The sequence below is a fragment of the Castanea sativa genome, chromosome 8, assembly GCF_040712315.1.
Source record: "Castanea sativa cultivar Marrone di Chiusa Pesio chromosome 8, ASM4071231v1".
Taxonomy (NCBI): domain Eukaryota; kingdom Viridiplantae; phylum Streptophyta; class Magnoliopsida; order Fagales; family Fagaceae; genus Castanea; species Castanea sativa.
In genome coordinates, this window is record NC_134020.1 from 33,035,430 (window position 1) to 33,057,127 (window position 21,698).

The 21,698-nt window shown below is 34.6% G+C and overlaps 1 protein-coding gene and 1 non-coding gene across 2 annotated transcripts; one reads left to right on the plus strand and one right to left on the minus strand.

Moving 5' to 3' along the window:
• Positions 1 to 6,109: 6,109 nt before the first annotated feature.
• LOC142608504 (small nucleolar RNA snoR100) lies at positions 6,110 to 6,219 on the plus strand. Its single transcript, XR_012839533.1, has one exon. It is a non-coding gene; the product is annotated as a small nucleolar RNA snoR100 (small nucleolar RNA).
• Positions 6,220 to 9,209: 2,990 nt separating this feature from the next.
• On the minus strand, positions 9,210 to 14,135 carry LOC142607982 (trans-cinnamate 4-monooxygenase). Its single transcript, XM_075779674.1, has 3 exons — positions 13,123 to 14,135; positions 12,244 to 12,377; positions 9,210 to 9,964 (listed from the first exon to the last, which is right to left on the minus strand). Exons 1-3 carry the CDS (start codon positions 13,905 to 13,907, stop codon positions 9,366 to 9,368), a joined length of 1,518 nt encoding a protein of 505 aa, XP_075635789.1. The 5' UTR covers positions 13,908 to 14,135; the 3' UTR covers positions 9,210 to 9,365.
• Positions 14,136 to 21,698: the final 7,563 nt, after the last annotated feature.

Consider the following 21,698-nt stretch of genomic DNA (forward strand, 5'->3'; position numbering starts at 1 on the left):
GCCCAAAAACCTCTATACAATGAAATTTATAGAGTGTGGGCTTAAAACCTAGGTTCTATAGATGTTGGATAACAAAAACGATGGGCTAAATACTCAATTTATGTGCGACAAATTAACTATGTAATAGAAACGCTCCTCGAATGTAAGCCGAGGATGACATGTATTGTTTTTCCTTGTGTTAAGAATAGATTACAACTGAAGGTGGTTTTTACAGTATTTTTCTCTTTTTCCTCCTCCCCCCCCCCCATTACTTGAATGCCTTTCTTTTCCTTGTATCTCCCCTTCCTTCTTCCCTCCATCTTCCACGTATGGCTTAGATTACCCATCCAAATACTTGTCCCATCCACCACCCTCTTGAAGTCTTCCAACAAAAACTGTAAGGCTGATCACTACTGTTCAGAGGTCATTTCTCCATTAATGCGGCCAGAAAGGTAGGTGCAGAGTCTTTAATGCGGTGGCAGCAGCTTTTTCCAAGATATTTCTCATTCACTCTTTCTCTCTATATCCTTGTGGAACACATCTTCATCCACCAGACCTCCTAGAATTTCCTTATAAACATCATGGCGCATAGTATAGTCTTCACTTCATAAAACCGAGGAGATGCCCCTCCTCGGACTATTTCCACCAAATTCTCTCGCAATAGTTTGCTTGTGGGCTTTTAAGGTCGGTATAGTTATTACCACTAAACCCTCCTCGGACGAGTCAATACCCTTGGATCAAGCCCAAGACCCAAGAGCATATTTTGACCCTTCTGCCCCCATAATATGAGATAAAAAGTTTCTAAAGAATGAAAAGGCCCAAACAACTAGTCCATTAAGCGAGTTAATGGCTCTTCGTTTTCCATAATAAAAATTAGGTATTAATTCGGGTCATTTATTCGCTAATGGATATGATCATTATTCTGAATAGGCTGTCAAATAGGAGGATAGGCTGATTCATACCTCCTCCCTTCACCTCCTCATTGCGCACGTATCTAGTCCAATATCTAAATAAATACATAGTAGCCTATTAATCACCATAATTAAAAAGAATTAAACAGTCTCTCTCATTTTCAACGTGAGATTAAACATTTTCACTAACTCCTTATTTTCTATATTAACTCCCACATCTATACATTTATGTTGTAATATAAAACCATTTTAATTAATTAATATTAAAATGTTTCAACAACCCCCCAGTTGCTATTTTACAACCTAATTGCTTAAAAACATGCTACATCCCAATTGCCAAACCTAAAAAATTTTCCCAACCTATTACAATAAAGTTGCATATATGTAACCTTATGGTTCACAAGTTACTTGTATTAATAAATACTAATATTTTATTTCCCACTTCGCTCTCTTTCTCTTCTGACTCTCCCTCTTCTCTCTTCTCCATCTCTCTTCACTGTCCCTCCCTCTTCTCTCTCTATTTCTCTCTTCTCTATTTCCTTACTCTTCTCTCTATTTTCATTGTTTCTTTCTTCTAATCTATCTCTTTTCGTCTGTGGTGGCATTTGGGTGGTGGAGTTAGGTATTGATGTGAGGTGTTTCAATGGCTAGAGTTGAATTAGTGGTCGGTGTTTCGGTGGTGGGTCTCGTCTGTGGATCTGTTTCGATGGTGGTGGGTCTATATCGGTGGTGGGTCTTGTCTATGGGTTTGGGTCGTGGCCGTGGGTTTCAGATCAGGTTTCGGGTTGTGGGTTTCCAATGGGCATGAGATTGTGGGCCGTGGGTTTGATTGTGGTGGTATCTGGTTTGAGATTTGAGAAGTAGGTATGATTGTGACGTAGGACAACCACACTATTTCAATGGAGCAATTAAACAACAATAGAACAAAAGATAAACCCTAGGAGTCAGCACCTAAGGGTTGCTTGGGGTCAGCACCAAGCAAACTGGAGTCGGCACCACTGTAAAAGAAAACTCACGTTTTTTAATAATTCTCAAAAGCTGTCTTACAATAATCAGAAAAAGTGTTTAAATAGCTAACAACAAAATGCATAAAAAAAACCCTAATTATTAAATGCTCAAGCTTGCTTAATCTCAAACTCAATAACTAACAGGCTCCATCCATAAGGCTACAGATTGGGCCGTCTTCTTTTGCTCTTCCTCCCATACATGCGTATAATTGGGGGCTTGTATCTTGTGTCCCCACCAACTCCCCACAGGTGAGAAGAACTCGACCTCGTCGAGTGGAAATCTGAAGAGCTATGATAGTACTCTAGTAAGTCAGGATTCAGTCGCTGTAGCTCATCTCTAGTAATCCATGTGCAATAAGAATCTGGTCGCCCGCGCCACCAAACTAGGGAACGATGAACTCTTCCATCCCTGGTAGAAACAATCTGCTCATCTAAAATAGCATCAATAGATTCTTTATGTGCATAGGGTAGATTTAAGGGTAAAGGGGTGGGAATATGGGCATCAATAGGATCAAGCAAAGGCTCATCAAAAGGAGTACCAGGAATAGCTATAGGGCTTTTATAAGCAACTAGATCCTTAATATTAAAGGAGGAGCTAATACCATAATCATGAGGAAGGTCAATGACATATGCATTTGAACCCATTCATTTCAATACCTTGAACGGACTAGCACTACGTGCCTGCAATTTCTTAATGGTCCCAAAGGGAAAATGTTCAAGTCGGATCCAAATCATAACATAATCCCTTACCTGAAACTCTGAATGACGCCGATGAGTGTCAGCATGAATTTTATATTAAGAATTTTATATTAAGAATTTTATATTAAGAATTACTTACCTGAATTTTTTTGCGAATCTTATTATGCAAATCATGAACATGTTGTGCAAATGCCTCAGCAGATTCAGAAATCCTAACATATGGGGACATGGGCAAAAGATCTAAGGGATTCCTAGATGTATAGCCATGCACAACCTCAAAAGGACTAAAGCCTATAGACAGAGCTATTATATGCAAGTTGGGTTTTGCGGCGGCTGGTGGCTGGTGGGCTTCGCGGCGGTGAGTGTTGATTTTGTGGGTGTTGGGCAACTGGGTCTTTAGTGGGTCTCTGCTTCTTCTCCTTTTTCTTTTTCTTTTTTCTTTTTTTTTTCTTTTTTTGTGGTTTGTGGTTTGTGGTTTGTGGGCTGTGGGCTATGGGTTCCGTGATCAGAGGTGGGCACGAATGGTGGTCACCGACTTGGGAGACGTCGCTAGCTTCTCTGTTGGTTTAGGGGTGAGAAACTCATGTGGGGCTTGGGGGTAGATATGGATTGCAGGGGCTGGTTTGGGCTTGTTCAAGATCTCATGGGGCAAAAACTTGAAAGGTACTGTCATATTTGGTTGGCTTGCTCTTTTAATGGTTTTGCTTTGAAGTAGTTGTCTACAATTGTGTTTTATGGACCAGAAGTCTGCTCTGATACCAAAACTAACGTAGGACAACCACACTATTTTAATGGAGTAATTAAACAGCAATAGAACAAAAGATAAACCCTAGGAGTCAGCACCTAAGGATTGCTTGGAGTCAACATCAAGCAAACTGAAGTCGGCACCAGTGTAAAAGAAAACACACATTTTTTAATAATTCTCAAAAGCTGTTTTACAATAATCAGAAAAAGTGTTTAAATAGCTAACAACAAAATGCATAAAGAAACCTTAATTATTAAATGCTCGGGCTTGCTTAATCTCAAGCCCAATAACTAACAGACTCCATCCATAAGGCCACAGGTTGGGCTGTCTTCTTTTTGCTCTTCCTCCCATACATGCGTATAATTGGGGGCTTGTATCTTGTGTCCTCACCAGATTGTGGTGGTGTGGGTTTCAAATTTGAGAAGTGGGTATGATTGTGGTGGTCATTAGTGTGGGTTTGGTATTTGGTTTGAGATTTTAGAAGTGGCTATAATTGTGGTGGTGTGTGGGTTGCTCAGTGCTTGCCAATGGCTATAGGATGTGGGATGTGGGTTTGCAATGGGCCACAGTGGTAGTGGACCAGTGGTGGTAGTTTGACCAAATTTTTAATATTATTTGACATATTTGTTGATATATTATATTATTTTAATGAATTTTTTGTAAAAATAGAAACCGAGATGTTAGGAGAATTATAAAATGAGATGATAAAATAGATAAAGTATGTTTTTAGGGTGTAAAATAGAAATTTTTTTTTTTGACATCTCAAATGCTAATGCTCTAAAGGGAAGATGAATTGACTATTTTGTATTTTTATTTTTTGTAAGGAAGACGAATTGAGCATTCTGACATAATTTATATTTTTTTAATGATATATGGATCATGCACTTCTAGTGTATGTTGAATATAGAGAAAAAAAGAAGACGGCTCATCCAAAACTTTCTCCAAAATACATTAGGCTAATATACAAGTGATTCAACTAAATAGTCGAAAAAAGTCTTTACTGACCTCGCAAAGATTCATGTTGGTTGAGTGTGTGGACCAAGGAAGTCAATACTGTACCGGAGGTTGTATCGGTTTGGCCAGTGGTGCAATATATTTCGGGTACCGGTCAATATCGGTGTACTGTTTCAAGTTTACCGCTATTTTATATATATATATATATATATATATATATATATATATATATATATATATATGTATGTATATACACACACATACACAAAATCTCTAGAACCATGTTTATAAGCATATAATATTTCACTAATATTATAATAAATATAAAAGTTTATCATAAAACATTATCTCAATTCAGAACAAATTATTCATAATTTTAGACTTTAGCATCAATTAAAAGAAAAAAAAAGACACAATATAAAAAATAAAAAGCTTAATTGTTCATTGCATATTAAGAAAATAAATAATACTAATAAGTTAATGTAAATAAGTTACCATTATACCCTTATAAAAATTCAAAAATTACAAAACTATAAAATAAAATAAAAAGTTTTTTTCTGTACCTGCCGGTACGTTTGGTATCGGCCGGTATTACTTGAAATTAGCCGGTATGGCCGGTACGGCCGATATTTAAACCGGTACGAAACGTTATCGTTTCGATACTGGTATACGTACCGGTACGGTATCAACTTCACTGGTGTGGACTTGAACATAACCATGACGTGATGTTGATGCTCTCTCCCTTTCCAGTAGTTCTTCCATTGCAAGAAGTGAAATTAACTCAAATCCATCATTCAAGAGTCAATGAGAAGCATATGCATATATGATTACAAGCCATATAAACACGAGTGAACATTTTCTCTAAATTGTAGTGAGAAAATAGAGATGTTATTGGAGTTCCTCTAGGTTGTGTTTGAAAACCTGAATTTGAATTTGGATTTAGATTTTAAATTGGTGGATTTGGTTTCAAATCCATTGAATTTAGTTATTACTTCAAATCTATTGATTTTTAAGGTTTAAAATTCTTCAAATTCAAATATTTGACATTTTTAAACTATTCAAACAAGATATTTGAAAATGCCAAAATTATGACATCCAAACAGACCACTAAGAAAATCGTGTTTTACTTGTTTTAACTCAAATCCAAATGAATATTTTCTAGATAGTAGAGATGTTATTGGAGCTCCCCTAAGGAAATCGTGTTTTATTTGTTTTAATTTTTATTAATTCCCATAAATAAATAATAAGATAACTATTATTATTATTACATCAAAGAGCTAATAAGGCCTTCCTCAAAAAAAAAACAAAAAAAAAAAAAAACTGATGAGGCAATTGAATAACCCATAAAACGGTTCCTATTGGGTTGCTAGGGTCAGTGTGTTATGTGTTTGCAGCTTAAGAGTTTTGGGCCTCGGTCCCATTTGCAACCCACAAGGCCTAAACCCAAAAGGCCACAGCCCAGTTAATTCATATAGTAAAATCGGGCTTTTCGTAATTTAAGGAATCTAATGAGACTTAGAAAACCCTAGCTGACTCTTCCTTCACCTATAAAAGCAGGTTAAAGAGAATCAATCGTTGCGCCTCACAAATGTGTATGATAACAGCATCTATGCTATCTGCATCTCATTCTTAAATCTGGGTCTTCATATTTTTTTTCTTGCTTATATCTTCCAAACCAAAGTTTTTCAAATCTAAAAGCTCTGCATCCATGGAATTTTTGTAGCATTACTAGTGTCTTTTTAATCATTTGTTGTTAGGAAAAGAATGTTAATGGTAGAGCCGTGTACAATAAGCCGATGCTCTGGATTACAAAAGAATGAAGGAAGCATGGTAGTGTACACGGAAATTGAATTCATGGGTCAACATGTCTGCTCTCTCTGATGCTTTCTCCTGATTTGAGGGCCTGGTTTTAAGACCCACATCTTTTTAATAAATATATAAATATTTTTCTTTCATTTTTTTCAATCTATGTTTTGATTTATTTTTGTTTGTTGTACTGGTACATCTCAGAGGTAGGCTGTTTTTAAATTCTTTATAAAAAAAAAATTATTTGGACCTTTTTGAAGTTGAGAGGTTTTACTTTGTCTTGGAGATGAATACAATGACGAAGGAGTATACTGTGGATGTTACTTTCTAAAATGAAGTAGTCAATTTTGGATGAGGAATGAGGTTAAAACCATGGCAAGTTTTAAATATCGGAAATATCCAGTCATTTTGGAATCGGTCAAGGTTTTTTTGGGTGATAATTGATAATTTTTTTTTATATTACATTTAGTCGATAGCTTTACTTTATTTTCATTTTAATTAATAAAAATAATTATTCTTTACAATTTGATAGTTGAAGAGTGTAGACTTGAACTTGGATGCCTGCCTAGTGCCTCCCTTGGATGGAGCCAAAGGCCCTTGCCTACACATGGATAATATCGGTCATCTAAGATGATCTTACAATTAAAAAAATATTGGATATCATTTGCATTTTTCAATCTTTTATTTGTTTATGTTTTAAGTGCAGGTGGAAATTGAACTTCTAATTACAATTTGAGATTATCAATTGAGCTAACTGGAATTCATTTCAAAATTTTATTATTATTATAGTGAAAAAAACCAACAAGTTTAGACAACAAATAATAATCACAATATTATGAGTTATACTTAGCTCAACTAATAATGGTAAAATCTTTAATGATTGATCTGACAATAAAAAAGACAGTTACAAAATGGCCTTAAGCATCAACTCCATCGCCACAAAATTCTCTTTGAAAATGAACATTCAAAAAACAAAAGATCTGTTTTCAATTCTTCCTCTACATAGCTAACCATGGTCTTACAAAATCATCTCAAACTACTCTCATATAATTTTTTTTTATCGATCAATAATGAGTGATTCTAGTGCCACACCATTGGCCACAACTTATCATATGGCGAGTTGTGGTTGGTGTAAGGGTGATGGTGGGGACACCCTTTGAGTGATTCTAGTGCCACACCATTGGCCACAACTCGCAATATGACGAGTTGTTGCCAATGGTGTGGCACCAAAATTTCATCAATAATTCTAGACACATTAAAAATTTCATATACTTTTTCATAGCAAGTCTTTTTCTTTGAGCTGTAGTGGGCTCAAAAGAGATGATTAGCATTATGGCATGTGAAATAGTATGTGAAAAAAAATTAGTGCTTCTAATAGCACTTTTCATCAATAAGGACACACTATCTTTAAGCAATTTATTTATTTATTTAAAAATATATTTCCATTAATTTATATTAACAGTCTCATTTTAGATAGAATCAATTTATGAATATATTGTTTCTTAACAATCCAACATTTATAATCGAAGTATGATTGGTTTTACACCAGTTTTGCAAAACTTTCTCTAGTTCCATGTACAATGTAGAGAAATTTTGAACCCAAAATCATCAACTATTTAAAAGGTTTACTTGAGCCCATACTACTCAAGTTATAAACAAAAATAAGATTTTATGAGAACTCATGGAGATTTAAAGCCATTGTTATGAGAGAAATGTACCCACTGCCCATTAAATCAACATGATCAAATTTGGTATCAGAGCAGGATGCAAACTAACAGCATTGGAGGACAAGCAGCTATGCTGCAAACAACTTTAACAATTTAAACAGCCAATATTCTTCACAAATACTGTACACAGTAACTTTCAAACAAACAACAAAATTGCAACACTAAACAGGACCAACTAGGAACAAACAGTAGGTTCTCTAACCTTCTTCATAGTGGCCACTCTCATTGATTCATTGAAGTCACAAGTTATGTGCCAGCAGAAGTAGTTAGCACTTCCTGAAATATTGCAAACTGGCAATAGAGTTTACAACCTCACTTTGTTCTGATCAGGCATTAATGGGGATACCAGTCTACATGTGGAGACTGAAAAACCACAAAACATTGAGCCAAAATATTTTATCCAAGAAAGAGACATCAATATTGTGAAATAAATGATGGATGAATTGGTCCCTCTTACAATTTATTGGAGATTGGGTCATAGTCATTTAAAGTAGGTAGTGTGTGATGTCAAAGATGTGAGAGTGATGTGTGACAAATCTGTTTTGAGATCCAGACGAGACATAAAGATGGTACAAAATGTGACCTACATAAGATTCATTTATAGATTAGTTGAATACGTTTTGATTGCACTACTTGTTGAAAACAACTTAAGAGCATCTCTATAAGGTTCTCTATATTTTTATACTGTTTCGACAATGAATAATGTTATTTATCTTTTATCTACCTACTTTTTCAAATACATCTTTTAACAAATTTTCTATCATTTCTTTATTTCATTTAAATATTAATTTTTTATTTATTATATATTCATTTTTTAACACACGTATTCTCATACCTATCCCCACTCATTTCTTTGTTAATTTTTTATTTTGTTTTATTCTTTTGTTAATGAACAATAGCACATTAAGTTTGGAGAATGACGGTTTATTAGCAAAAAACTTTTTGAGTATTAAAGAAGCTATTGGAGAACTATTTTATGATTAGAATCTATAAAATAAAGATGATTTTGTGTTTGCCGATACTATTGGAGATGCTCTAAATAAAGCAGTGGAGGAGATTATACCAAAGGAGACTCAGTTTTACCAATGATTTGATTGGGAGTGTCACCCCCATGGTGAACATGAAATTTATAAAACATTACACATTTATTTCATGTTGATTACAAATTTCTAAAAGTTTTTAGCTATCAGAAAAATTCATGTAAAACGTTTTGCCTTCTTTAGTACCAGCAATTACAAGTTTGGAGCTCTGTTGTGTAATGCTGGAGCACACACTCTTTGGTTTTTGCACGCCTTTGTAGGTACTGTAAATTTGTCAACAAAACAATTATATATATATATATATATATATATATATATATATATGAATTGAGAATATAGACTTATTGCAAATTCTTAACCATTCCAAGTTCATAGATTTACACTGTGACATCTCACATATATTGTTTTTCCAGACATAGTTCAGCTCAATCCAACATTCTAAAAGTTCAGCATTGTTCAACATTCAATACACCAAAAAGGAAGCCCCTAACTGGAATTTAAAATACTCTGGGCTTTGCAACAATGGTAGAATGCTTCAAAATGTGCAAACTGAATTGCCCACCTTTCTCTGAGGTATCAATCTTTGACTGTCCAGGAGGAGGCAGGAGCTCAAAATTCTGTACCAAACGTCCCAAAGTAATACCAAGAATTGGCAATGCAAGAATAATTCCAGGGCAGCTTCTTCTTCCAACACCAAAGGGAAGGTACCTGAAGTCATTGCCATTGGCCTCAACCTTAGACTCCTCTTCCAAGAACCTCTCCGGCCTGAACTCTTCCGGGTTTTTCCAGTTGGCCGGGTTGTTGGCAAGCCACCAAGCATTTACTAGGATTTTGCTCTCTGCTGGGATATCAAAACCACCAAGCTTTGCATCATGGAGGTTCATGTGTGGAACAAGCAGAGGAATTGCCATTCGGAGCCTGAGAGTCTCTTTGACCACAGCTTGAAGGTAAGGGAGCTTTAGGGTGTCGGGCTCGGTGACTTGGACACCAGGTCCAAGCACTGTATCAATCTCATGCCTCAGCTTCTTCTGGATTTCAGGGTGGTTCACCAGCTCCGCAATTCCCCACTCAACTGACCATAGTGTTGTTTCTATTGCTGTTCCACAACACAAGATTTTACTTATTAGCGAGATTGTGAGGCTAGTACAAGCAAAATTCTAAAAGAGAATTCAAAGAAAGAAAAACATGTTAAACAGTCCTAAAATAATATGCAACCAATAAGAATAGAAATCAGGTATTAAGGATCGACTCTTATTAGAGAAATGTTAGACACAAAACAGTTTTTACAATTTTTGTTAAAACAATTGTTTACGCAACTTATTATTATGATCTGAACAATATCATTCTCATGTCAATTCATTAGTGACACATTAATTAAGGCATGTCAATCATGACTTGTTGGCAAATCCATTTTGCACGATCGAGTTAGATTAAGAAAGTCTTTCTTAAAACATTAAAATACATTAAAAAGAAAAAGGGAAAGGTATGGTTGAGTGCATTTTACCATAAATCAGGATTAAGGGAGTACAAAAACGTCGTCCGCACATTTTCATATATTTGACTATATTGGTTCACCTAAATACCTAAAAAAAGGTAAAACATATCATGAGGTGCCATCGCCACCAACCACAGCTAGTGGGGTTCAACCAACTACAGTCAGCTAATCATATTCATACGGTACTGCTGTTGCTGACAATAAGGAGTAAGGATGTCCCTTTTCGGCAGCAATAAGACAAGCTGTCCACAAACTCTGGCTTGCTTGGCCAAAAAGGCAAAATGGGCTAAAGCTTCTACTTAGATCAAAATAAATAAAGGGAACAGAAAAATATAAAACAAGGCATCTGCCATGTTTTGTCTATTCATTATCTGTGAGATTCAATTAACTAAATTTATAAAAAAATTTATAGTTGAATAAGGTATTTAAGGTTCAATCTTCGCTTACACCAAAAAACTCATGAGTATGATAATAAAGATTATTCATCATTTATCATATGGTTTGTGATCATTGATGAACATGGACATGGGGTCCAAAATTGTATTTTATTGATACTTGGCTCCACAATGTGCATCTATTGAGACTTCAGACCTTGCCAAAAGTTAACACGTTTTTTTTTTTGGTGCACTCAACGGCTTCAATCAGAGAGAGCTAGTCAAGAGAGGTAGGAGAGCAAATGGATTAAGAAATAAAATTGGTGGTAGGTAAGGTTGGAAGGCTGGTAAAGTGGTAACATCAGGGAATCAACTAGTCCATCAAAGTTTATCTAATTCAACCTAAAGTTTGATATACCCATGCCCTTTCTAATCATTATGCCGACACATCTGACTAGTTATGTAGGATAATTTGTGTTTAGCTAGCTTTATTTTGACGGCTATATTATATTATAGAAGATTTATTTTAGAGGAGCTCTATATATATATAAGAGAAAAGTCATGTTATACATTATTAGTTCAATAATTATAGTTAGTATCACATACTTCACTAGACACGCTTGTATTGCGATGATTTATGACGAAGTATATACTAACTTTCCCTAAAATAAAAAAGGGACTATATACTAACTTGTTTTGGGGTCAAGGTTATAAGAAATTCATTACAAAACCAAATATGCAAACAACTCAATTTTTATTAGTGACATACCATTTTAAATAACTACTAGACGTGGCCTATTATGATTAATATTTATTAAAAATATTGTTAATCAACCTATTATTTAAACAAATTGTGATTTTTGTGTAGCACCCCTAATTGCTTTCGGATTAAGACCTCAAATCGCTGTCACGGATGAATTAAATGAACTCAAACCTATATCTTAAAGACAGATTACTCCGCACCCTTATCACTAGACCAAACAACACGTGTGATTACCGCAGTTGATTGGAAATATAGATATTAGTAAACAAAAATTTATGGATCGAATGGGCACAACACTAAGGCCAAGCGTTTTGCCTATTACTGGTTTCATGAAGAATATTCCATATCCCAGTAATGAATAAGACTGACGCAACACCATCCATCTATGTTCGTGGCTCGCAATTAATAGTGTCACAATCTCGCCGTTGTGAAATTAATACTATTTCATTCATTTTATTTGGTTTGTTGATAACATGTTCTCCTGCTGTAGAAATTAGTTTCTTAATTAAAGAACCCGTGTGTCCTAGTAAAAATGACAAAAAGAAAATTAAGCTACCCGTGAAAAAAGAACTAGTTATAGCAATTAATAATTATTATCCCAATTGATTTTAAGACAAAAATACCCTTGTGTATTTCAATATTACTAAAAATGAACATGGGCATATATGATAAAGCATAAATATAATCATATCTTGGGAACCAGACAACCTCATAAAGCCGGCAATAACGTGTGGGCAACTTACCAGCAACATTAATGTTCTCAACGATGTAAAGCACGTTATCTTCGTTGATCTCCCCCTTTTGCTGAGCATCCAAGATGTGATCTATGGCACATTTCAAACCTTCATGGTCAGTGGCCTTGGTGCTTGAAAGTTTCCTGCAATCAATTATACATAATTTTATTAAAAATTATATTACTCTCAGAAAAAATTAACAAATCCCTAAGAATATTAGTCTAGAAAATATTTTTTGAAACATTTCATTAGAAAAAAAACAATTAATATTTTTGACAATTTTTTATATTCTCCATCCATTCAAGTAGTATCAAAATTTTCCTAAAACAGTTTATTAACAATTGCCATAACCTTTCATCAGCAATATTAATTAAAGAAAACATTTGAAAAATCAACGATTCAATATACATAAAGCAATCCCTAAGCCGAAGGAATAAGTATTTTATATTGATGCCAACTCTTAATTGGTGGGAGGGCAGAATGAACACTGAACAGCACCGCTCAGTCATGCCAATTATGTTAACCATATTTTAATCTATCTGTTGAACCATTCAAGCTTGATATGGTAACACATCTTTTATTTTATTTTATTTTTATATATGTTTTTTAGTACTAAATTTTGCAAGTATTTAAGTGGGTTAGATCGTGGTGGAACCCGTACTCATGAATTCAGCATTATAAAAATTAGAAATATCAAAAATTGTCAAAAAAAACTTATAAAATATTTTTAAAATTTGATTATTGGACGTCACAACCACGTCAATAATGTGCAAGTGATTTTTTTTTTTTTTAGTTTTTAAAATGGTTAAAGGTTGAATAATCAATACTGTAGCATAAAAACAAGAAAATTTAAAAGAATAAGACAACATATATTTTGTTTTCACTTACTTCCTCTCATCGACGAAATAGTCCTTGAAGAGCTGCAATCTCCTCTCCTTGACTTCCTTACAGATCTTAAGGTACCCTCTCAAAAAGGGTCTCAAGATTGGAATGAAGTCACCATAGTTGTAATCAAAGCTCTGAGCCAACCTACTCCTCTCTCCATTCAAAGCCTTGAGCTTCATAAACAAAGGATCATCCTCTCTATCAAACCTCCTATCAAACATGATCCTGTACATGTTGTTGTACATCATCATCTGCAACCTTTTCCTTATAACAATCCCAGACGTCGAAGCCTCAGGAGCTTTCTTCACGTCCTCGACCACACTGGCCGCCTCAGCTTCCCACCCATGCCTGTATTGCTGAACCACCTTGTTCGTGAAAAAAGGAACGGTCATGATTCTCCGCATCTTTCTCCAATGCTCGCCGTAAACCGTGAACACCATGTCCTGACCTTTACCAGTGAAGATATCGAACACAACGTTTCTGGTTCTGGACCCGAACTCCACACCCTGTGTGTGCAAAACCTCTTTGGCTAGCTCGGGTGAGGAAACCACAACGAGGTTTCGTTGACCCATTCGGAGGAGGAATATGTCTCCGTATTTTTTGGCTAAGTCTGTGAGGTTACGGTGGTTCAAGTCATCACCGACTTGGAGCCAGTTTCCGAATATGGGCACTGGTATGGGTCCTGGTGGGAGCTTAAAGCGTTTGCCACGAAGCTTGGAGATGATGATGGCTACAACCACAGCTATGAATAAGGCTAAGAGGGTCTTCTCCAAAAGGAGGAGATCCATTTTCGTTAATTACAAGGACAAGTAAGAGAACACAAAGAAAGAAAGAGAGAATGAAAGAAAGAAAAAATAGAGAGAGTCTGTGTTTTGTTTTGTTTTGTTTTGCTGGGTGAGATAGTGAGTGAAGGTGTGGGAATTTATAAGGTTTTGGAGGGTATTGAAAATTGGAAGAGTAGCATTTTGGTTTTGTGGCGTGGTGTGGTGGAGGGTTGGCGAGGGTTTGACGACGCCACGGGTTAGGTGAGAAAGAACCATGTGTCAATCGGTGTGGGTGGTGGGTGGACTTTAACGGCGTTATTTTTTTTTAAACGGCGGAGGCTTTATTTTATTCTATAATCTATATTGCAAAATTTGGGTTCTACCTTTATTCCTACGTAGTAGGTAAGCGGGTTGGTGGGCAGAAAATGTCAAATGCGAAATGCAACTTATTGTGTGGACCACTGGACCCACAGGCTGCATTTTCATTTTGTTTACTTTAATATATATGTATACGTTTCTTAATATGGTTTACTGCTTCTTGTTTTGTTTTTAAAAAAATGCAATGATGAATATCACGATTGTGTTCATAAGAATTTTATTAGTGATCTATCTGTTCCATCCACTAATTTATGATACTATTATATCTCAATTGGTGATGTGAAGATGTTGGTGTTGCGGATCTTGCGGCCGTACTAAATGAAAGGTGGGTTCATGGTCCACTATTGCGGAACATGAGTTACTCATAAGAGTTTTCGTATCGTTTTATATAATGTTTAATATGTATTATGCTTGGAGTAATAAACCTATACAAGCTTAGTAGTACATTAACTTTTTTTTTTTTTTTAGAAACACACACACACATATATATAGGATAAAGAGATGAGATAAGGGAATACATTCACACGCCAACACCAAAACTGCATGCGGCATTTAGTATCGCAGAGCAAGTAATAAACCTATTCTCAATATCACACCTTACTGATGTGGGACGACTCAACAATACTGAGTATTTTTTTTTTTTTTTTGAGAAACACACATATATATAGTATGACATTATCTAAAAAAAAATTTAGTAATATATGTAGTATTAACTTTTGTCTTCGAGATCTACACTAAAGGCCATTTTTTTTATTAAGAAAAATAAATAGGTAAATAAATAAAAGGGTAAACTACATATTTAGTCCCAAACCTTTACACCATATTTCAATTTGGTCCTTAACCTTTCGATTGTGTCAATTTGGTCCTTAACTTTTTAATGTCGTGTCAATTTAGTCTTTGCCATTATATATTAGATGAAAATTGTTTACATAGCAAATAGCTAAAATAAAATTTTAGTTTATTATCACATCAACATAAGCTAATTTTTTATTTTGACCATTAGACTTGTCATTAATTTTCATCCAAAAGATAACTGTAAGAATTAAATTGACACAGTAAAGAAAGGTTAGGGACCAAATTGACACAATTAAAAGGTTAGAGATCAAATTGAAATATGGTGTATAGAATAAGGACCAAATACGTAGTTTACCCTAAATAAAAAGGTGGGTCCACCATTTGTGTTCTGATTGACCTTAGTACAATGACATATGATTATTCACAGGAAATTTTTTTAAAAAAATGGCACATGATTAACAGCCATTATAGAAGCGTGTGGAAATTAAATTTTGAGTCTTTTCACCCAACAAAAAAAGGAAATTGAGTTTTTGGCACTTCAAAATGGCACGATCAAAATATCAAACCAATTGCAAGAATGGCACTTCGGGCTTCGGCCTCCAACTAGGGATGTCCAATGGGTTATCCTTGCATGGCAGAACTTTCAATAATAATAATAATAATAATATATCAATTTTTAATTTAATTTATGCACTCAGATTTATAAAAATTATTATAAATTATTTTAATGGTCATTTAAGTGAATAAAAATGAAATCAATTTTATTTTTATTTTTCACATAGTTGGTTTCACCATACAAATTTGAATTCGAATATAGTGTCACTCAATTTGTTTTGATAGAAAACTCAATATGAAGATAATTTTCCGTATTTTCCTATATTTGATGGTATTAGGAAAAAAAAAGTCAAAGGAAAACTATTTCTTAATTTTTCTTATTTAGTTTGGTGTAAAATAAAATTGTTTTGTATTAATATTTATTATTTAACTTCTTCATCCATTGCGTGGGTTTACGAATAGTTATTATATTTTTCCCCTTTTTAAATACACGTATTTACAATTTATTACAATGTTTAATACAGTTTATTCCTCGTAATAAAAACATAACCAAAATAATTTAATTATAATAATTATTATTACATTATAGTGCTTTTTATAATCTACTAAGCCTGCTCTAATTCTTATTGCTTTTTTTTTTGTGATAAACACCTCTTATATTTGATTAATAAAGATGGACAGTTAAGCAAATAGTTAAAAGAATCCGTTTGGGAATAATTTATTTAACTGAATTTGAAATTTTTTTTAGATAAAAGTATTGTAGATAAGGCTAAAAAATAGCTGAAATAGTACAGTAGTACTCATAAATAGTAACAAAAATAAGTTGAATAATAGCAAAAACAAGATAAATAATTTTTTTTTAAAAACTGGCTTTTTTAAACTAATGTCAAATGTAACCTTAGTGTACTAAAACCTAAGACAGAGAGAGTTAAGCAAACAATTAAATTTAGTGTGCTCAAACCAAGGCTTTTCTTATGGAGTTGTGTTAGTGGCACATAAAGTAACACAACTTGTGCCATAACTCGCTCATGTGACGAGTTGTGAATGATAAAAGAGTGATAATAGATCTATATAAGGCACACCTCTATGACTCACAATTTGTCAAATTGTGCCACTTTATGTCTCACGAACATAACTCTTACTTGTTATGCGCAAAAAAAAAGAAAAGAAAAGAAAAGGAAAGAGATAAGATGTTGACAATTAATATAACTTTCTTAAACACTATTTTTGAAAACTACAATCCTGACTTTTACCTCGCTGCAAACGTGAATCCCAATTAATCTCTTTGTTTATTATCGAAAAAAAAAAAAAAATTGGCGGCCACATAAACAAGGGAGGTTGCTTGCTGCTAAATGTTTGTCACATCATGGAGTTGGAACTTGGAACATTAAGCTTAAGCAAAGTTTTTCTTTTTTTTTTTGGTGTACCAGTCAAGAATTTAAACGTATCTTCATCTTTATCAAAGAACACGACTTGAATTCAGTACATTAATACACTAAACACATTAGGATATGGATTGTGTTCAATCTATATCCTAACATGTCAATTACACTAATACATTGGAGAGCACCTGAAAAGACATTAGACATTTATGTTTTTTCACTTTTGAAAAAACATTATTAGAAATATAGTACAAAACACACTTTTTTGCATTATAAGTATTTTAAATACGTGTTTTCACAACACTTTTTAAACTATAGCTTTCATATCATTTTGAATAACAATACTCAAACACTTCTACCAAACAAGCCCACTATTTGGTATGTAAGTTCTAACAACAGTTTTCAGTATTTAAATAATGAAAATTGTAGGCCAAATTTTTTTTTTTGTTTAGTAAGAGTGTTTAATTAAGGGTGTTTGAGTCACAATTTTCAATTTTGTTTGTTTAAACACTAATTAGCTGCAATTGCACTTGCGCAGGACAGCAGCATGAAAACAAAGAGTGAATGTAGCTGAAGAAAACTATAGAAAATCCTAATTTGATGGGCTCCAACATCGCATGATTTGTCAAAGATTGTGGATTGTTGATGATAACAATATTAATGGTGGAAAGGAACTGTACAAATAAAAATAACTTTTTGTAGACAAAAAAAAAAAAATGAAGGTCTGGTTAATTTTATATAATTGTAAGCTCATTCTGCTCTCCAATTTTTAAAGCATGAACAGATCTAGATTCGTTCACCATAAATAAAAATTAAATTATTTTATAAAAATCAAACAAAGAGCGATAAATGGAAGACATAGTCCATTAATCATAGAAAATCCCAGGTCAAATACCCAAAATCTCATCTCTCCAGAACGTGTCACGTACGCTACTAAAATGGTACTATATGATTCCCCGTAAATAAATTTATAAAAAAAAAAAAAAAAAAAACTCAAAGCTCATAAATATTATTCAATTTCTTTGGCAAAAAATATATATATATATATATATATATTTTTAAAACTCCTCTTCATTATTTTTTTTAATGTATATGGGAACTTCATTTCAGTTGAGTATATTTAAAGTAGGGCTGTCCACGGGTCGGGTTGGGTCGGTTTTGGACCTAACCCGGACTCGACCCGCCGGCGTCGGGTGGAGGGGTGGAGGAACTCGTAACCGACCGTCGGAAAAATTGGTTGAGTCGGTTTCGGGTGCGGGTGAGCGCTGGTCGGGCCGGGCGGGTCGCCGGAATAAAGAAAGGATCGAAATATGGAAAAAAAGCGTCGCCGGAATCTTAAAAAACTCACCGGATTCTGCATTTTCTCGCCGGATTGTACATGTTTTTGCTGAAAATCACTGGGATTTGGTCGGATTTCCTCGAATCGAAGCTTGATCTCGTTGGATCTCCTCGATTCAAAGCTTGTTATCGCCGGATCTCCTTGGATCTAAGCTCGATCTTACCAAATACAGTCGAGTTCTCTTTAGATCTCCTCAAATCTAAGCTTCATCTTGCCAGAGTTGGTCGGATTTAAGCATATTTGAGTGAGGATTTGAGTAAAGAAAGGCCAAACGTCACCGGATCGGAGCTAAGAAACTCAAACGTCGCCGGATTTCAGCTTTTTTTTGAGGTTTTGTCGGGTGGGTCGAGTAGATCGGGTTCTTGAGGACGAAACCCGTCACTCGACCCGTCGGGGTCGAGTTCTGAAGACTAGAACCCGTCACCGACCTGTCGGAGGTGTCGGTCCGGCCTTGATGGGTCGGTTTCGGTCGGGCTGATCGGGTCCAACGGGTCGTCGGGTACTCTGGACAGCCCTAATTTAAAGAGTGATGAATCGAAGACATTGTCCATTAATCTTAGAAAATCCCAGGTAAAATACACAGAAGCTTTTATCTATTTAGAATGTGCTACTGTACTAAAATGATACATATATAATGTACTAAAATGGTACATATTAATATACATGTAATTTCAAGTGGGAAAAAAATAATGCTCATAATAATTCAATTTCTTCATAGACCAAAAAAAATTCTCAACTTCAATTCAGTTGAGTATATTTAAATGATTCTCAAAAAAAAGTTGAGTATATCTAAACAGTGATGAATTGAAGACATTGTCCATTAATCTTAGAAAATCCTAGGTCAAATACTCAGAAGCTTATCTCTTTAGAACGTGCCACGGCACTAAAATGGTACATATATATATATATATATAGTACCACTGGGAAAAAAAATTCTCAACTTCAATTCAGTTGAGTATATTCAATTACACAGGATGAATATATATAGATGGATATATAATACCAAATCCTAGTAATGATTCTATGCATACCATTTCATCTATGGTTTTGCTCTTGCCTTTCGATTTTGAAAAACAGTAATGCTACACAACTTCTTTCGCAAAAAAGATTGCCGGTTGTTGAAATAGTTGATTGTGAGTGATAAAAATATATAATTGATCAATCGTGGACTCTTCACTTTTTCCTATTATTCACAATCGGTCAATTCAACAGCTATGATATTTGTTGTCAAAAATGTTGTATCCATTGGTCCAACCAATAAGTCTACAGTTATAACAAATTTCAAAATTGTTTGAAATGACAAGTTATTAATAATGGATAAAAAAAAGTAGTCTTAGTGGTTGGATCCATATGAGAATAAATAATAATCTGTCAATTCAATAATTATGAAATTTGTTGGGAAAATCATTGTGCTTGTAGCATTACATTAGTCATATCCAAACCAACCCTATTTTTCTATAATATTGTTTACTTGTTATAATATAAGTTAGTCCTAAAAGACATAGTTGGGTCTAAGTGGTTATGTTCTCAAAAGAAATAAAAAATAAAAAAGTGACAAAAGTATACACTTTTATTAACTATTTAGTTAGTTTGATTTATGGGTTCCAGTTAACTCAACTGGTAAAGTTTCTGATGGTTAAAATTAAATTTTATTAAATTTAAAATTATACTTCACCTAAAGTTCTAAATACCAAAGTGTGGGGGAGATGGGTCCAGGAGTGCATATTATATATGCATTTTGGGCCGAAGGCCCAATTCTAGGACATTAAGCAGTCCGAGGATGGGTAAACATCTTACTAAGAGTCTGAGTTAGTTTATAGAGAAGCAAAGTCTGATCGTGATTGTGGGGGTAGAAGGGTCAAGATATGTTCTTGGGCCTTGGGCTAGATCCGAAGGTATTAATCTGTTCGAAGAGGGTTTAATGGTAATAACTATGTTGAACTTAAAAGCCCATAAGCCTACTATTGCTAATGAGGTTGATGGGAATTGTTTGAGGAGGGGCATCTCCTGGCTAAGTCCAGTGAAGGTCATATGATACACCATGATGTATAGAAGGAAATTCTGGAAGGTCTGATGGATGAAGATGTGTTCCACAAGGGTACAGAGGGGAAGAACGAATGAGAAATATCTTAGAAAAAGTTGTTACCACCGCATTAAAGACTCTGCACCTATCTCTCTGGCCGCATTAATGGGGAAATGACATCTGAACAGTGGTGATCAGCCTTACAGCTATTGTTTGAAAACTTTTAGAGGACGGTGAATGGGACAAGTATCTGGGTCATTGATCTGATCCATACATGGAAGATGGATGGAAGAAAGAGAATGATATAAAAGGAAAAAAAAAGGCATTTAAAGAGGGGGGATCGAAAAAAGAAAGAGAAATATACGGTACACATCACTTACAATTGTATTTTGTCTTTAGAACAAGGAAAGGCAATATAAGTCATCCTCGGCTTACGTCCAAGGAGAGTTTCTTTGGCATAAACAATTCGTTGCATGTGAATCGCAGGTATAGCCCATCATCTTTGTTATCCAGTATCTATAAAATCTAGGTTTCAAACCCACGCTCTACAAATTTTATTGTATTGGGCTTTTTGAGCCTGTTCCTATCACACTGTTGGGTTCGAGTGCGAACTGTGGCCTTACAGTGATCATCTGAGAAGTTGGTCCGAAGATGAATATCTCCTTAGATCAGATAAGCAGAGGTCATAATGTGTTATCTGCCATCCAGAGGCAATGTCCTATGAGACTCTGTTGATAAGGATGTGCAACATAAGGGTATAGGACAAAGGAAAACTAGGAAATATCTAAAGAAAAAGCTACTGCCCCCGCATTGAATGCTCTTCAGCTAACTCTCTGGCCGCATTAATGAAGAAGTGATGCCTGAGTAGCAGGGTTCATTCTTATAGCTATCTTCAAAAGTTTCAGGAATTGGCTGATGGGACAAGTATCCTGCCCGGCAATCTGATCCATACGTGGAGGGTAGAGAGAGGAGCAAGGGAAGTATAAAAGGAAGAGGAAAGCCCCAAGATAAAGGGATTGGAGAAAAAAAAAAAGAAAACACTGTAAATTGAATATTTGCAACTAGTCTTTAAGAAAGAAGAAATATAAGAACCAGCTCCTCGGCTTGAATCCGAGAACAATTTTTCATTATAGAAATTAGTCTATCATTATCATTTTGTAATCTTGGGCTATTTCCATTGCTATCTAAACTCATAAGAAACTAGATTTCGAACCCACTCTCTATAAATTTATTGTATTGGACTATTTGAGCTTAGGTGCAAATTGTGTCTTTACACAAAGTTTTTAAGAAATAAAAAATAAATTTAATATTTATTCAAATTATTTGTGTGGGGGCTAAAAGGA

Bases quoted from the DNA above. Each gene is read 5' to 3' on its own strand.
- LOC142607982 (XM_075779674.1), bottom strand. From the start codon at position 13,907: ATGGATCTCCTCCTTTTGGAGAAGACCCTCTTAGCCTTATTCATAGCT. The intron at 12,378-13,122 runs GTAAGTGAAAAC...AATTGATTGCAG, and splicing joins TATTTCGTCGATGAGAGGAA to GAAACTTTCAAGCACCAAGG. The intron at 9,965-12,243 runs GTAAGTTGCCCA...GTTGTGGAACAG, and splicing joins TGAGAACATTAATGTTGCTG to CAATAGAAACAACACTATGG.